Here is an 18838-nt window from a genome sequence, read left to right as displayed (position 1 = left end):
CCTTTGCTCTGGAGTAAAGACCACCTCCCGGTCAGGGCCCGCCCTACACACTAACGTGTGCAGTAGATACGTCATTAAGACCTCCTCCTCACGTACCACGTAAGGTCATAGGTCATATGTCGTCATAGTCGCCATCTTGGGAAGGTGCGGAGTAGCTCTGAAAGTTAGATTATGTGGTTGTGGTATACAAAGCGTCCCCATCTAGTTTCAAGTCTGTCTTCTCAGACCTACTTTGTCTTTCAATGCTGCTGTGTCAAAGTGCTGACTTCTTGAATGTGGTGTTTAACTGTGAATTGAACTAAGAATTGCTACCTCTCACTTTAATCCATTTTGACTTATTTATTTTCATTTATTTTTGTTTGCATGTTTATTTTTAGTAACGAGTAGTGTTTCCTAGTTTATTGAATTAGAATACTTACTGTAACAGGGAGTTGTTTTTATTTAATAAATAATAACGTGTGGAATAGTAATTGTGTGTGTTTATTTTTGATCCAGAAGTTATATGGTCTCTAAGAGTACAGAATTACCTCTTTTTGAGTTAACAACTGAAATCAACTGAGACATTTTCATTGGTTTGTGGTAAAGGAGTAAGGTAAGTAAGTAACTCCAATTGCAGTTATAATTTGAGTTATCAACGCTTGCTAGTGTTATGCTATATTACCGCCATGAAAAATAATTGAGGTCAGACCGAATTCTGACCACACTGCAAACATAAGGAGACACTGGCCGAATGGACGGCCCTCTCTCTCTGCAGGGTGCTTCTGTAGACATTCCCACAGATAAAAGTCAGAGCACACTTCTGACCACTCTCTTCAGCCTCTTCAGACTCTTCTTCAGACCTCACTTCTCCAGGACAAAGCTACCAGCCACCACCTCCTCCCTACTTTAGACAAAAGGAGGAGAGGGAGGCTGGCTGAACCATGAGGCCACATGGTCCCCTCTGCTGGGACATCTGAAGGAATGTAGCTGGGCCAGCCACGCCTGATCCAGGGTCTGCTCAACTCGTCTGCTTGCTTCGATGGAGGATCTCCCTGGCATCGGAGGAACTGCTGGGACAGAGCTAAGTTGCACTCTGAGTGCTGCGCAAACCAGCTGCAAAGTAAGGGATGCCGAAACAACTTTTTTAATTTTTGTCAGCGGTTGCAGGAAAGCAGACGCGAGGCGGTGGATGCCTTCCCTCACCAGACAAGCTGAGCGATCAGACTATTAAATGGACATCAGTCGAGGCCTCAGAGCTGCCCAGACCACGCTTGGCCAAGCTGCCCGACCACGCTGTTGGTTAACTCATAGCTGCAGAGCTAAGCGCTTGCCCGCCAACAACAAACCAACGATTCTCCCTGCTTCTTAGTGGTCCTTCCTGGAATGGCCAAAGTGGACTCACAGGTTTGGGCAGAGAGCTGAGGGAGAAGTTAAAAGGTTTATTTGGGAAATGTTTGTAAACCGTTGGACACATGGTTGCTTTAAACAAAGGGCTAACTGGATAGCTCATTGCTAGCATTCGGTACCATGTCATTGTCGAGTGTGTGTTGGTTATAACACAGGTTATCAAGGGTTTCATATATTGATGGGACATTAATGTTACGTTATCCAGCCCACTCATTATGACTAAATATAAAGCTAAATCTTTTATTTGCTAGCGCCGAATGCCGCTAGTCAAAATGCTATTAGCTCCTGTTAACATCCTGTTCTGGTAATTCAAAAGGAGTTTGTTTTAAAGCATAAAGCATAACTGTTCTGCTCGGCCATCCTTCAATAGTGCTATGAGCCTTATTCCTGCATTAATATTGAATATTAATGTCGGTTTAAAGGCAAATTTTGATGAACTTTAGACTTTAACCTATTTAGGGACTGATCACTACATTGACCCCAGGCGCCCGGAGGGAGAATCACATTATAAGATCGCCTATAAGGTTTAAACGATTTTACTGAACAAATCAGTCTTTAGAATATTATTTACTCAAAATAATGTTCTGGTTAACCTGGGCTTTGCATTGTGAATGGGTTGAAACACATGTTCAATGTTGTTCTGAATTAGTCAAGCTAATTTACCCCAATTCCACCTGCATTAAGTTGAGCTTTGATTCTTTAACATTAAACAACATTTGTTTAACTCAGGATTCGCATTGCGAATGGACTGAAACGTGTCAAAAGTTTTAACTCCATTCCATGCTTTTTAGAATCAGATCTGCAGTGAACAAGGATTCACTGGATTATTTTGATTATGATCAACCACTTTTGTTTGTTTTGCATGTAAATAGTTCCTTAGCTTAGCTTCTTTTTATCTTCATTTTGTTTAGTCGTTTAGTTAAGTTTCACTAGCCTAGTAGAGAGGATTTACTGATTGAATTATTCTGTTAATTCAGATAAACGACATTACATAGTGATGTTCTCTGGATGTTCATTTTGTTTCTGTTATTAAATTCTTGAACTTAAAAAGAAGTTGTCACTGCTTTATTTTATGTGTGTGCAGGTTAAAAGATCGCTAGTGCTCAAATGAATCCCTTTCAACCATTGTCTTGATATCAGCTTAAGAGCTGATTATCACAGGACAATACTTAACAGAGGGTTATTTAATAAACATTAAATAACTTTAAAGAGGGGACTTCCGGAAGTAAATGGAGTAGGCGGACGTGTGAGAACCTCTCTCCCACTTTAACACAAGAAAATCCCGTTCAAAGCTCACTGTTACGACAAACTAATTTACGAATGGGAAGAGAAACACATCGAGTCATAAAAAGTCAACAAAGATGCCCAAAAACCAGAATAAATTTGCCTCGGGCACTAAAGCTAGCACACGACTGAATCAAGCTAGCGACAACGCGGCTAACTCGGGAGCTGAAAGTACCGGAACCAACATGAACTCGGCGGAGATACTTAAGGCTATAGACGACTTGAAGACTGTCTTGAAGGGGGACAATGCAAAGCTTCAACATAACATGGACCAATTGGGGCTTGAGATTAATGGTAAGATGGACAGCATCGCCGGCGAGATGCAGAGCTTGACGGAGCGGGTCGACAAGGCGGAGGTCCGCATTCATCAAGTGGAAAACTGGGCAAAAGAGGCGACCGAGGCGTTGTGCTCCTGCATCGAACAACAGAGGAAAACGCAGCTCAAAGTGCTTGATTTAGAATCCCGATCCCTAAGAAACAATGTATGTGTCTTTGGGGTGCCAGAAGGTCAGGAGGGGAACTCCACTACACAGTATATTGAGACATTTTTGAGAAGCCAGCTACAATTAACGGAGGACTTTGATCTGAAAATACAGCGCACCCATCGCACTCTGGCAAGTAAACCTCCTCCCGACTCACCACCGAGGGCTTTTATTGTTAACTTTCTGGAATTCTTCACAAAAGAAAAGATCTTAAGAGAAGTGTAGAAAAAAGGCAAGATCCAGGTGGGCTCTTCGCATATTCACTTCGATCACAACTATGCACCTGAGATAGTGAAGAAGCGCCGAGAAAACAACACTATTAAAAAAGCACTCAAGGCAAAAGGCATACGCTTCCAAACACCGTTTACCAGCATGAGGATCCACTGGGATGCAGGGACCCGCACATATTCCAGCGCTCTGGAAGCCCACAACGAGCTGAAGAAACGTGGAATCCAGGCGGAGGAGCCGGCGACAGCAGACAGCGGTTCCAGAGCGGAGCTGAGTCTTCGAGAGCTATTGGGCTGGCAACAACGGCGGTGCTGCGGTGGCACTGAGAGCGAAGAACAAACTGCAGAACTTCCAGCATAGCATGTCTGAGTGAAACTAGGCTGATCGACATGATGTAACGTAATTCATTTCTTCTCTTTTATTTTTTTTCTGGCTGGACATTGATTTTCCACTCCGTGGGAGAGGTCACTGATTTATTTTTTTACGTTGGACTAATAGGATGAATATGTTTTTTCCTAAAGGTGCTTTTACTGTCCTTTTCGGGCCCTCTCCGTTTAAGAGGTTTAACCCGCGATCCACCAACGGGGTCAAGAATGGGAAGAGAGAGCTTTTTCTCATCTTGGAAGTCAGTTGGATTTCGTTTTTCTTTACTAATGTTTGTGTTAATGTCTGTGTTCTGGGGCCAATCCATTCAAGGTAATTTTCTTTACATATTAATGTCATATAATTTAAAAATTGCTTCCTTAAATGTAAACGGACTGGGCAGTCCAGTTAAAAGAAAAAGGGTATTAGCTAAATTAAAGAAAGATGGGATACAAATAGCTCTTTTACAAGAGACACATTTGTCTAAACAAGAACATAAGTTTAAGTCATTTGGTTACTCAAACACATTTTACAGCTCTTGTAGAAATAGTAGAAAGAGGGGGGTAGTTACCCTTATTTCTGACTCACTGAATTTTTAACTGATATCTGAGAAGAGGGACAAAGAGGGCAGATTTGTCATCATAAAGGGGAGAATCGATGACTCTGTGGTCACAATTGTCAATCTATATGTTCCGCCAGAGAGCGACAGAACCTTCTTAAAAATGTTTTTTGACACCATTATCTCATTTAGCGAAGGAGTTCTTGTTTGTGCTGGAGATATGAACACAATTCCTAATTATGCTCTAGATACAACAAGTCATAAAAAACAAAAAACTGGCAGGTCAAAAGATCTAAATATCTTGATCAGGGAGTTGGGCCTGTTTGATGTTTGGAGGGTTCTTCACAATAAAGAGAGAGAATTTACTCATTATTCTTCTACGCACAAAGTCCATTCCAGGATCGATCTGTTTCTGATGAATACTATCGATAGATCTAAAGTGAAGGAATGCTCAATTGGAACTTCTGACGTTTCGGACCACAATATTATCTATTTGTCCATCGGTCTGTTTAAAAGGCCTAAGACTACACTAAGGCGCTTAAACATAGGTATCCTTAATAATGAAACCACCACAAATGAGATTAGAAAAGAAATAACGGAATGTATAAAAGACAATAACAATGGGCAAGTGAAGCCCACTTTAGTCTGGAACACGGTCAAGGCAGTAATGAGAGGAAGACTAATTTCTAGAACTGCCTATCTTAAAAAGTTAAAAAGGTTAAAATACAATGAACTAGAAAAAACATTGAGGGAATTAGAATTAAAACAGCAAATGACTAACAATGCGGAAGTATCAGAACAAATAACAAAAACTAAAAACAATATAAACAAAATGATACTTGAGGAGCTAGAGCAAAAATTAAGATTCTCCAAACAAACATTTTATGAATCAGGCCCAAAAGCTTCACGAATCTTAGCCAAACAACTTCGTAAACATGAATCGAAGCATTCGATTACCAAAATTAGAGAATCTTCTACTGGTAACTTAACCTGTGACATGGATAAAATACATAAGACCTTTGAAGACTATTTTAAAACATTATACTTTCCCCCAGAATCAGTTAACATAAATGACATTGACAACTACTTGGCAGCCTTGGACCTACCTTCGATTGGACTAATCCAAAATGAAGCTTTATCTGCCCCCATTACCCAGAAAGAATTAGATACAATTATTGGACATTTGAAAAATACCAAGAGCCCAGGTAATGATGGGTTTCCAAATGAATGGTACAAGATGTTCAGAAAGGAGCTCTCCCCTGTCCTACTTGAGTCTTTAAACTGGACATTGAGCAGAGCTGAGATTCCCCCATCTTGGAAAGAGGCTATAATATCTGTCCTCCCTAAAGAAGGAAAAAACATCGAATACTGTGAATCATATCGCCCAATCTCAATTTTGAACGTTGATTATAAAATGTTTACGTCAATAATTTCTCGGAGAATGGAACATTACTTGTTAGATATAATACACGAAGACCAGACAGGTTTCCTCAAAGGCCGACAAACTCATGATAACATAAGACGAACATTACATGTAATAGACCATGCTAAAAAGCAGGGCCTTAGCGTTGCATTAGTTAGCCTGGATGCAGAAAAAGCCTTTGACCGGGTCAATTGGGCTTTTTTATATAAGGTGCTTGAGCATCTGGGATTTAATAATCAGTTTATTAGTTGCTTGCGGTCACTTTACGATGAACCACGGGCCAGGGTAAAAATTAATGGACACCTTACTAACAGCTTTCAACTATACAGAGGAACCCGCCAGGGTTGTTGTCTAAGTCCATCGCTTTTTGCAATATTCATTGAACCCTTGGCATAGGCCATTAGAGAGGATGATGGAATAAAGGGTATTAGTTTTGCTAATATAAAACACAAAATCGGCCTTTTCGCAGATGATGTAATCACATACTTGCAAAATCCAAATATAACTCTCCCCAAAGTAATGCTGCCGCTAATTCCCGTAGTAAATCTATAAGAAAGACTTATGGTCTTAAATGGGACTCCAAAAAGCTAAAATATCTTGGAGTATTTATTTCCCGAGATTTGGATGAGCTATTTAATTTGAACGTTGGTAGTCTTACTGAAACTATACAAAAAGATCTGGCAGCCTGGACAAGGTTAATTGGATTTCACAGCTAGATTGGAAATAGTGAGGATGAATCTGCTCGCTCGTTTTTTTATACCTTTTCATGTCATTGCCTGTTAGAATCTCTAGCGCACAGTTTCATGCCTGGGATAGGCTGATCTCAAGATTTATTTGGGCTGGGTCCAGACCAAGAATAAAATTTAAAACACTTGAAATTAATAGGGAGCAAGGGGGTCTGGCTCTTCCAAATTTGAGGGATTACTACTGGTCTAAATGGCTGAAATGCAAGAATAAGGAAGCATAATCAAGCTTAATGTCTTGTAATATTTTATCTTTTATCTTTTATTTACCTATGTATCAGTGCCCCTAGTTCTATGTGTGATGTATGTTTCATTGATATGAAAAACGTGAAATAATGAGTATATTAAAAAAAATAACTTTAAAGAGTGCATGTCATTAAACGGATTAATGTGGCACCTTCAGGGATCTGAAGTTGTACCTAAGGAAGAGACAGACTTAGAGAGCTCCAAAATTATCTTGGCGATATTTATATTATTATTCTTTTTTTTTGGCTTGATGATACATAAGGTAGCATTGTGTTTGAGGTGTTGTCCAAAAATACAGCCAAAGGTGTGCTTCCAATTCAGTCAAATGTTCTATATCGACCCATTAGAACTTTCAAAGTAATCATTTTGACTTTTACAAATTGTGTATAATGCTTATTTAAATTAATAAACAAAATAGTTCACAAAACTTAAAATATGAAAATATAGGTAATCCTAACTGACCTAAAAAGTTTAAATGGTATTGTTAAGTGAGGAAGAAAAGGTGAGATGTGTTTTCATTTGGTAGATGTACACATTCGGTTTTACTAGTTAGGTGTTGTTTTATGAAATTTTTATTTCAGGTTCGGGAGAGATCAACAACATACACAAATAAGGACAAACACTGTTCTGTTAGAATAATAATAATGCCCACATTTATTGTTCCCCACAGAATACAGCATACACAAAACAGCAAGCTCTTCACACACGCAAAGTAGCAAGCACTTAAAGCAGCAAGCTTTCAAACAGGCGTGACGCTCAACAGATTCTCAGAATCAGCCCTTACCATTGACATGGAACTGGGAGCCCTCAATCCTAGGTTAAGATCAGCGATCACGATGCTGGTATCCACACACGAACTCACAGCAGACTCACCGGGCTGAGGGCAGTCTCCTCTTTATATACTTGTAAACAAAGAGTCAGATGTGGAGCGAGAGTGGCCATTTCTCCCTCCACAGCTGCCCTGCTTCCTAAAAACACGTTTCCAAAACAGAAACCGTTCCCAGCATCTCAGCAGTGTGCGAAGCAAAATAATATGAGCGCACTCAGAATACAGCAAATATAAGCAAAAAATAAGGAATGCAGAATCAGTCTTTCCCACAACACATTGTCATAGGTTCCCACCACAAGTTAAAACAAGTTATAACAAAATAACACATGTTGTTAGCACGAGCATATATGTTGCTCTTAGTTTATGTGAACTCAAAAACAAGTGACAAGTTATATGACTGAGCAGGTTTTCCCATAATACATTGTTAAAGAGCAAAAATAATTCTTTAATATATCAGGTGTACAACACAGGTGTAGTTATTACTACATCTACTTTATGTACTTTGAACAGAAAATGGCTAATTTGTACCTTAATGTTTTTTTTCCCCACAGATGAAGAAGGATCATCTAAGCTTCAAAACATCCCTTCATTTTCTACTGGAGCAAATTAGATACCACCAATTGCTTTTCCCCGGCACCATCAATTGAGTTTATCCATGAGGGCAGTGAAGAATGGTCCTCCAAACCAATGTTCCCCAAGGCCAACACATGTAAAAACTGCTTAAAACTCCCACTTGTAACTTCTTACAAAGTATTTAAGGAAAACATGGACTTTGCCATTGCGAACACCCAAGGATTTGGATGTGCAAATGTTTTTGTTTTTTTTCTTTTTACAATTCTCACACTGGTTTATAGCATTAAAGTTTACATTTGTTTGCTACACTTGCTAATGCCGGTCCAGTTTAGCAAGTTGATTTTGTTAAAGTAAATGTAGCTGTTTGCTCCACTTGTGAAAGCAAAATCTGTCGAGCTCTATTTGGCATTAAGACATCAATTCTTATTGCCACATTGCTAGACAGGACACTGGGGGGAAAAAAGTAATTGTACAATTGGCATAGGCATAGACTGGCTTAAAATAAAAACAATAAGCAACTTTAAGTTGATTTAAATCACATTGTCATTTCCATTCTTTTTCAAAATTATACATAGTGTGTATATGGACGATGCACATCATCAGTTTATAGTTGCAATAAGGCTTTCATCACGCAAACATTGGGACACTGGAACATAATGCCGATATAAAATATTCAAGGTTACCTTTTTAAAAACAATTGTTTTTCCACCAGTATTTTTTTAGATTAAGAAAATGAATCAGTGCTAAATAAGTTATTCCATATTTACAAGAAGTTTTTACTTTTTTAAGATTCTGAGTGTTCAAATTGTACTGAACACTAAAGATAAATATTTAATACAGAAACTAAAGTACATTCCTAAAATAAATCTGTAATACTTTGATGAAGCTTATTCCAAAATAAAAATCTTAAACAAATATGTATTGAATACAATAAAAAGCAAGTGTCTTTCCAATCTTTTTGGACTGAAGAAATCTCAGACTACACTACAGTGTTACCTCACAAGAGCCAGGCTGTAGTATCTGTAGAGAAACAATATGTCTGATAGCTTTACGGAACCAGGGGTAAAACAGGGTGTAGATTAATGGATTAAGACAAGAATTAAAATAAAACAAAAACACAACAAAACTGCCATATGTACTGGTAAAATTAACCTCAATGAGAGAGTAAAAATAATATGGGCAGAAACATACAAGATATACAACAATGAGAATACCAAGAGTCCTGGCTGCTTTCAAATCCGATTTTGTTATGACATTCAATGAACGTTGGAGTGTGATAGATGTAATGTGAGAGCGCATTGCACGAGCCTGAGACAGAGCCACCACAAACACTCTCGTATAGAGGACTATGATAATGGTAACTGGAAATACAAAGTTTAAAATTAGATCAATAGTTCCAACTACATATTGAATGATAAGTGAGCATTCGCCAGCACAGGAATGCATTCTTCCTGGTTGTATCAGCTCATCCTTCAAAAAGAATATGCTATAGAAAGCATACCACAGCCAACACAGACACACAAAACATTTCGCTTTTGCTGTAGAAATTCTGTTGGGGTAATGCAGAGGGTCACAAATGGCAATATAGCGATCAACTGAAATGAGAACAATATTCCCAATCGAAGCACATACTATGTGAACAATCAGGAAACAATACAAAACACATATGATATCTCCAAAAAACCAACAAGATGTGTTTCGGTAGATCTCTAAAGGCATCAGCAGGAGACCAACAAGAAAGTCTGACACAGCCAGAGAGAGGAGGAGGATGTTAGTAGGTGTGTGGAGCTGCCTGGAAGGAAACAGAGAAAACACCAGTAACAAATCAAGTACAGTATCATGAACAGATCATAGAAATTACACTTCACATTTCTAAAATTTAAACTCTAGGTTATGCTAGGAAATTAATATCTGCCTGAAATGGGAGACTGAGATGATGATGAGCAGATTGAGCACTACAGTGATTAGTGAGATGAAGGACAACACAGTGTTCAGGAGAACAGCTTCAGACCAGTGAAGTGTGGGCTTCCTGCAGGAGCCATTGAGGAGATGTGGGAAACAGAGTTCAGCTCTGTATTGGATCTCCATCCTTGGACAGCTGCAGCTCTCTGAACAGCATCTGTTGTAAAACAAATATTTTTGTACCCTCCCTCCTATCAGATTATTTGTTCTCTGTGAGGCGTTGCTGCCACACCTCCTTTACTCAATACAAATGGCACATAGCTTTTTTCACTTTTACCCAGTGACGTGCGGTAGGGTTCATAGCTGGTGAGGCACTGACATCGTCAGAGTCAGATTTACAAATATATACACTCTACAGAGTAGACTGATTGCAAAGTGCTGAAGGAGACTGATTGAGCCAAATCAAATCACCAAAAGACATGGAAAAAATATTGATTCTTTGATGAAATAAAATAAAACTAAATTATTTGTCATTTGATCGGTAACAGTTTATGAGTTACGATGGATTTCTGCATTTGTAACACATTTAAAAACTATAACCCACATTAAGCACATTTTATTGCAAAAACAAAACTTGAATAATTATCGCTGTCTAACCTCTACCTATAAATTAAGTACATGCGGCGCTCTCTCTGAACAAAAATATCGGTCATTTTCTGGTAAAAGTTCTCTTTATCTTCTTCAGATTTAAAACTCTCTCAGTCTCAATGGAGATCACTGCCAGGGAGGAAAGCCTTCCTTGATTAGTCCTGTTCCAGCTGTATGTTTAGAGTCTTTTTAGTGCTTTACTTGTTTAGCATATACATCCATAACCACTGAGCTATATAATACACTGGAGTGCTGATTTTGCCAAAAATCTGAAGTCACTGGCCGCCATCTTGCTACTTCCTACTCTCACAGAATCCCATAGGATTTGGTTGCAACAACAAGAAGTTTTCTGGCTGTGTGAAAACGTTTCACAGGTAATTCTACAGTCAGTGGATGTACTAACACTATCATCTGCTAGGAAATTAAGTGCTGAAATATTTTACATTATTCATATTAAATATACATATATATGTGTGTGTGTATATTTATATATGTATATATATGTATACATATATGTAAATATATGTTTTTGTATATTGTTATTTATATATTTATATTGTCATGTATATATATTTAAAAAAATAAAATGATAAATATTTAAGCACATGACTTTCTCAATACTTGATAGTTTTAGAATATAACATAAAAGCGTCATGACTGGCTTTAAATGTTTGGCCCACATGCAGAAAACCACTCGGCAGCAGAGATCGGTTTAACAGTTTATTTTGCGAGGGATGTGGTGTGACAGCCCAAGTGGTGATGAGGGAACAACGGGAACGAGGCCCTATGAATCACTGAAAGGTAAGGAGAGACGATTAGACGAGGAAGGGCTCAGGGGAGAATGATCTGAGGTGCGTACGCTTACCACCGGGTGCGGCGACCGGACCGGTAAGGACTCAGCGTGATGTAACGATGGTGGCAGGTGCTCCAGGGACCGGGGAGGGGCGTAGGTGGAGCGGGGGTCCGAGCAGCGTCGCCGATCCGATGATCTGGGACAGCGGGGGAACCAGAGGAGCTCGGGGCGACAGGTGAGCCCTGAGAGGGAGTCCCCGAAGGGAGATCTGTTGAGAGGACTTCTCCAGTGAGAAGACAAGAGCACTCGGGTGAAGCCTGAGAGACACAAAGCAAGCGGTTAGCTCAAGAGATCTATCTCGGGACTGAGATAGTGGCCTGTAGTCATACCACGACTGATAACACATCCTCCTGCTGTCCGCACGTAGTTCTTGTAGCGTGGCGAGACGCTGCTGAACCAATCCCGGCGTGTGTGCCCCGCCCACCGGTCAACTGGGAACACCTGCGGAGAGAGGCAGAGCCAGCAAAACAGCCTGGCTCAGCTGACTGAGTCCTGACAAAAAGTAAATGGCATTTGACATTTTAAAAGTTTTAAGCCCCACCTGAACATGAGGAAATCCTCGTTATTCGATGCTGCAGCGAACATTTTCCCTAGTTACTGGGGAAAAATAGAGAGTACCTGTTGTGTTTTCTGTGGAGTTTTGTCATTTGTGAAGTTTTATTTCTTATTTGCATGTGTGATCAAATGTTTACCTGCCAGAGCTATACGTGCTTAGAAATGCCAGTAACATTTATGGAGAAACGTTTGAGGTTTAGCAGCCCAATAGTGTAGTGTCTCTTTAAGAGGGGAGTGTACTGTGAGGACACGGGACCGGTGTTTACTGCATAAAAAGGAATCGCAAGATTTACTTAGTTTGTAATGACTTTCAACCCGGTGTGCAGCCACTTGGTAAGCTCTCTTAATTTCAAATGTTCTTGTCTGTCTTTACGATGTACGCTTGATGTTGTCTTCTGTCGCCTTGCTATGTTATCGCTTTGTTTATGTCCGTTGCATGTTAAAGGTAACGCTATGCTCCGGTGGATCTAAGCAGTTAAAAGATAACATTATGCTCCAAAGTTATAAGTTGACGCAGTGGCAAAGCTGTGGGTCATAAAGCAACATTTAGACTTATATCATTGCTGCAAAAAACGTGTCCATTCGTGTTTACTTTAGCTTTATAAATGTTTGAATTGAATCGCGGACTGGATTTAACGTAGGTAACGTACTTCCTTGTTTGCCGTGGTGCATTTTGGGAGTTGTAGTTCTAGTTCAAGTTTCCTGCTCATAGAAAGACTGCATGCATTTTTGAATAGGCTTTTGGTAGGACTTGAATATGGTGCTTAATGTTTGAATGTAGTGCATAATGTTTGGATGTACATGCAAATTATGATGATGATGATGATGATGATGATTATTATGGATTATTATTATTGTTATAGTATATTAATATTATTATTTATTTGTATTTTGAATGTTATTTAATGTTATTGGGCTATTGAGGTAAAGAACTGGAGAGCTGTGTTGGTTGTAGTATATACATGGAAATTGAAACATTGCATTTCTTATTATTCCAGGTTTATTACCTGGTTCCCTTTTTTTAACAAAAATAAATAAACAAATGTGGAATACTGAGTAGTATCCTATGTACGCTGGGTTGCCCTTTCCGTGGGGAGAACACGGAACAGTAATAAACCAACGGCCGGAGCACGTCAAGCTAAATCCGCAACCGCCCTCTCAGCATTGACCAGCGAAGAAAGCACCAAAGGAAGAGGAATAGGCTGAATAGACCCCTCCGTGTAGCAGCGCCTCGGTCAGTGCAGGAAAAGGAAGATGGATTCGGCAGAATTAGTAGCCCTAAAAGGAACGCGCTCAACAGCACAGGGCTCTTTCAATAAGAGAGCAAAAAAGCTGTCCCTCACTGGAGACCTACTAGAAAAAGGGCTGCTTATCAACGAGATCAGAGCACTTGGTGTGGACTTTGAAAAATTGCACGACACTGGTCTCAAATATGTTGATGCACTAGGAGAAGTGGAAGGCGAGGAGGAAGAAGCAAGAAAAGAAGTGGCTCATGTAGAGGAGAAGATGGCGACGTGCCTTGCCACCTATACAGAAACACTCCAGCTTGCTAAGGAGACGTTATGGTCCAAATTTGCCTATGTTGACCTTAAATTGTATGCTGACGGTGCAGAGGAGAAATGTGCTGAAGTGGAGAACACTGAAGTTAAGGAGTTGCCGGAGGAAGACTTTCAAGTCCTGAGAGAGGGTCTACTGGAGAGAATTAAAATGCTTGAGCAGAAGATGCTTGAATGGGAAGGTCTTGTCTCTGGAGCTAAGCTAACAGTCTACAAGCAGCAGCTATACAAGCTGGTCAACAGACTACATGACTGGGTGCGGAGCTGGGGAAAGGTGAAATGGACAGAGGAGGTTGAAGAAGCAAGTTCTGATGAAGAACAGAGCGAGTCTGGCATGCAGCCCCGAAAGACCCCAGAAGCCCCTGAAGACCCCAGTGTGACACCTGTACCCAGTCCTAGAGCACCTGTGTTTCCATATGCTCCTCCACAAAACACCCTTGGCCTGCATCCCGGGGCGTATGGCTTCAGACCACAGATCAGCCTTGAAAGAACACGCTTGCCCACATTCTCGGGAGACATGACCGACTACTATCGGTGGAAGGCTGAGTGGGAAGAACTGGAACAGCTGGGGAACCCACAGAGGACTGCTGGTGTTACAAGGTTCCACCTCCTAGCAAGTCTCAGCGACGGGGTGAAGAAAGACTTGGTTCTGTCCAGCTGTGCGTCAGCAGATGAAATGTTCAGGCGCCTCGACAACCGCTTTGGAAACAAGGCGAAAATCGTTCTGAAGATAACTGAAGAGGTTCAGGGCCTACCCCCCGTAAAGGGAGATAACCCTAGAAAAGCGATTGAGCTGATCCAAGCAGTGGAGCGAGCCCTTAGTAACCTTGTGATCCTGGGAGAAGAGGAGGTCATAAAGAACCGGTGGGTAGCACAGTCCCTTGAAAGCAAGCTACCAAGCTCTCTGAAGGAGAAATGGATTACGCACAAAACCAAGTCTGTGAACAGTTTTGCTCCACATAACCACTTTGACTGCTTACTGCGCTTCCTGAAGAAGCAGGAGGCAATCCTGGAAGAGCTGGATCAGCTGGAGGCAAGCCCAAGAGAGGGAAGCTCCTCAGTGAAAGGCCCAGCAGATAAGCCAGTAAGAGGAGTCAAGAAAGCGTTCTCCAAAGCTACCTCAGGCCAAAGGGACTCGCCTCAGTTGAAGCCACGCTTGGGCCTGTGCACTGCCTGTACTGATGAGACACACACTGGCAGGCTGTTTGCTTGCAAAGTCTTCAGGGAAATGGATCTCCAGAAGAGAAAGGCCCATTTGAAGAACTATGGAATATGCAATCTGTGCCTGTGCTTCCACCTGAAGAATGGCCGTTGCAATCCAAAGTTCCTCTGCAGTAAAATGGACTGTCGCAAAGAAGAGCCTCACCACTATCTGCTCTGCCCCAAGTCCATCGCTCAAGAGAAAGAAGCTGGCCACGAGGTGCTAGGTACCAAAAGGATGGAGAGAAAAGGCCTAGGGCTGACCAGCAAGCAAGAAGAACTTCTAGCGAAAGTCACTCCGGAACTAAGAGCAGAATTCAGGAAGGCATTTTCCAACAAAGCCTCAACCACAATCTGCACTGCTGGAGGTGGACTGAAAGAGTACCCAGTTATAATGATGTTACTGGAAGTGACAACTAACTCAGGCCAGCTGATAGGCACTCTTATTGACCTTGCCTCTGACACCAACTACATAACAAACAACGCTGCCCAGCGCCTTGGACTGATTGGTGAGAGCATCAAATTAATTGTCCACGGAATAGGAGGAATGACGACGGCAGTCACAACCAAGAGATACTCCCTGCGACTAAGAGTGAAGACGATCAAGGGGACGGTAATGGAACACAAACTACTCTGCTACGGCCTGGAGAGTATTGCAGAGATAAGTCAGCCTGTCACTCCGCAACAACTGCAAAAGATCTTTCCTGACATTGCTGCAGAAGAGCTGGTCCGCCCTGAGAACATTGATCTTCTGATCAGCCACAGGGAAGGTCGTTTAATTCCACAGCCGTTCAAGTTGGAGGGAGATCTAGTCCTCTGGGACGGCCCATTGGGCAAAACTGTTGGCGGTACTCACCCTGGTCTCTTCGAGGTAGTGGACCTAACGCTGCACCAGTCTGAAACTCACTTTGCAAGATCTATGAGGACATCCTCAAGGGTGTACAAAGATGTCCTTGTGGACACCAAAGACCTGAGTGAGGACCCAATGAGGATGGAAGAAGTGACCCTCAGCAGCACCACTGCCACAAACAAGGAGGTGTTTGAGTGGTTCAAGTGGGATAGTATTGGGGCAGCGTGTGACCCGAAATGCGGGAGCTGCAAGTGCAGCAAGTGCCCTCCGGGAGGCAGAGAGATGACCCTTGGAGAAGAAAGAGACTTAGAAAAGATAAAGGACTGCCTCTCTTATGTGCTAACGGATAAACACAGTGACGCCCCTCATTGGGATGCGGCCTACCCATGGAAAGTAAACCATGCAATTCTGCCAGATAACCGCTGAGCAGTGGAAGCAACCTTCCGGAGGACCGAGGCTCGGCTAGCAAGGGAACCTGTGTGGAAAGCGGCATATAGAGAGCAGATCCTTGAGATGGTATCAAGAGGAGCAGCCATCGAGCTCACGAAGGAAGAGATCGAAGGGTGGAATGGCCCAATCTGGTACATCAGCCATTTGGTTGCCCCAAATCCTCATTCTAGCTCAACGCCAGTGAGGATAGTCTGAAAGAGTAGCCAGGAATTTAAAGGGTTAAGCCTGAACAACCTCCTGCACAAAGACCCTGATGTCCTCAACCCAATCCGAGGTGTCCTGTTGAGATTCAGGAGCAGGTTGTATGCTGCTCTTGGCGATGTGAAGAAAATGTATAATTCTGTGTGGCTGAAGGACGAAGAGGTCCACCTCCATCGATTCCTCTGGAGGGATAACCCCAAAGATGAAATCGGTGTGTTTGCCGTTGTCAGGGTCAACATTGGTGACAAGCCTGCCGGATGCATCGCTCAGGTTGCCATGAGAGAAACGGCAAATCTGCCCCAGTTTTCGTCCATGGTTGAAGAGTGCCGGATCCTGACCGAGGACTGCTGTGTGGACGATGTCCTAACATCGCATGATGATTTCCAAACTCTGGTTAGGATGACCGAAGGAGTGGAAGAAATCCTAAAAGCAGGAGGCTTTTCCCTCAAGCCCTGGGTCCTGACGGGTCAAAGAGGGAGGAGTGAGAAACCCACTGACCCCAGCAATGTCAGGTCAACAGAGCCCAAGACCCTGATACTCCCCAACCAGATGCCGAATGAGGAGAATAAGGCATTGGGATTGGGATATGAACCCGAATCTGACAAACTCCGTGTACTGACGTCGGTGAACTTCTCAAGGAGGTGAGGAAAGATAAGGACCGGTCTGGAACTACGAGAGGATGAGATCAGGGGCAGCACCCCCGACCCTCTTACCCGACGCACGCTGCTGAGTCAGATTGCAGGGTTCTATGACCCCATCGGCCTGGCCTCACCTGCCAAGCAACGAGGAGTGATGCTTGTAAGAGAGGCCTTTCTGGAAGCAGGAAGAGAACATCTTTCCAAGGACACGTGGGACGACCCTCTTTCGTCACGTCCTCGAGAAGCTGCAATAAAACTTTTTGAGCAGTATGCGAGACTTGGCCAACTCAGATTCGACAGGAGTCTCACACCTCATGGAGCCATAGGCCGCCCAATGGGGATCACATTTTCCGATGGTAGTGAGGCTTCCTACGGCGCCGTTCTTTACCTGCGGTGGGAGACAGAATATGGAGTCGTAGTTAAACTGGTTGAATCAAAAGGCAAGCTCACCCCTCTAGACCAGAAAGGTGATGTCATTAAAGCAGAACTGTGTGGAGCTGTCTTTGCTTCTCGCCTGAAGACATACTTCGAGAAGCACTGCTACATCAAGGTTGATCAGTGGATTCATTTTGTCGATAGTCAGACAATCCTGGGAGCCATCCAAAAGGATAGCTATGGCTATCAGACATTTTTTGCAAACCGGATTGGAGAAATCCAAAAAGCTGGATCTGTAGATAGCTGGAGGTGGGTTGAAGGAAGACAGAACATCGCCGACCTCATCACAAGGGGGGCATCCCCAGAGGAGCTTGCTGAAGGATCAGTCTGGAAGGAAGGCCCAGAATTTTTGAAGTTGCCTGAATCAGACTGGCCTGTGAAAACTGCCAGAGAGATCAACCCCTCTGTTGCTGAGATCGGGGGACTTCGGAGGAAGGCATTCTCGGCACTGGTCACAATAGGAGCCCAGCCCAGGAAATGGTCAGGCCCAACCAGTGTTGCACTTGTACACCTTGTGGACCCCCGGCGGTTCAGTTCACTGGCACGATTGTGTGGGACCATCGCCTGGGTGAGACGAGTATTAGGAATCTGGCTGGGTAACAGCCAAGCTCCAGTTCGGTCAAAGTGGGAGGCAAGACCATACCTGTCTGTGGAGGAACGAGCAACAGCTTTCAAAGATCTAGCTCTCGCAGGTCAAGATGGTGTTGAGTTCCGTGACACAACCCTTGATCGCCTGGTTGTCCAGAAGGAGGAAAAGACAGGACTTTTGCTCTGCGGAGGGAGAATCCAATGCTGGGATGAGGATAGAGTGTCTGTACCGCTAATCCCATGCCAGTCGTGGCTTGCAACCCTACTGGCCAGGGAAGCACATGAAGAAAACCATGAAGGTGCTGCTTCTACCCTTCTACGGACAAGACGGAAAGCCTGGATCATGCAGGGACGAAGAACAGTTAAGAAGGTACTGAACAACTGTGTCACCTGCAGAAAGAAACGAGCCAAGATGTGCCAGCAAGTAATGAGTGATCTCCCTCAAGAGCGTACCAAAAGAGCAAGCCCATTCGAATATGCAACCCTCGACCTTTTTGGCCCCTTCGAGGTGAAAGACGCTGTTAAAAGAAGGACCAGCAAGAAGGTCTGGGGCATTGTTTTCTGCTGTATGGCTTCGAGAGCTGTCCATGCTGACCTCACCGATGACCAGTCGACAGAAAGTTTCCTCCAAGCATACTCCCGCTTTGTTGCTCTGAGGGGGCATCCAAGGAAACTATGGTCCGACAGAGGCACCAACTTCATTGGCGCCAAGCTGGCTCTGCATGAGCTGCATAAACATCTGGCTTGCTTGCAGGCTGTGTCCATAGAAGATGTAGCCGCTAAGAACGGAACTGAATGGAAGTGGGATTTTCACCCTGCAGATGCTCCCCACAGGAATGGAGCTGC

General features: G+C 42.8%; 1 protein-coding gene across 1 annotated transcript; it reads right to left on the bottom strand.

Annotated features, from left to right (window-relative positions):
* Positions 1-8528: 8528 nt before the first annotated feature.
* LOC118563751 (trace amine-associated receptor 5-like) lies at positions 8529-12104 on the bottom strand. The gene is made up of 4 exons (XM_036139588.1): positions 12061-12104; positions 11849-12011; positions 11532-11776; positions 8529-9908 (listed from the first exon to the last, which is right to left on the bottom strand). The coding sequence occupies exons 1-4, from the start codon at positions 12102-12104 to the stop codon at positions 9101-9103; spliced, it is 1260 nt and encodes a 419-aa protein (XP_035995481.1). The 3' UTR covers positions 8529-9100.
* Between the last annotated feature and the right edge of the window lie 6734 nt (positions 12105-18838).

Source organism: Fundulus heteroclitus, chromosome 7 (genome assembly GCF_011125445.2).
Source record: "Fundulus heteroclitus isolate FHET01 chromosome 7, MU-UCD_Fhet_4.1, whole genome shotgun sequence".
NCBI lineage: Eukaryota > Metazoa > Chordata > Actinopteri > Cyprinodontiformes > Fundulidae > Fundulus > Fundulus heteroclitus.
The sequence above is the reverse complement of the archived record's forward strand: the minus strand, read 5'-3'. Positions and strand labels throughout refer to the sequence as shown.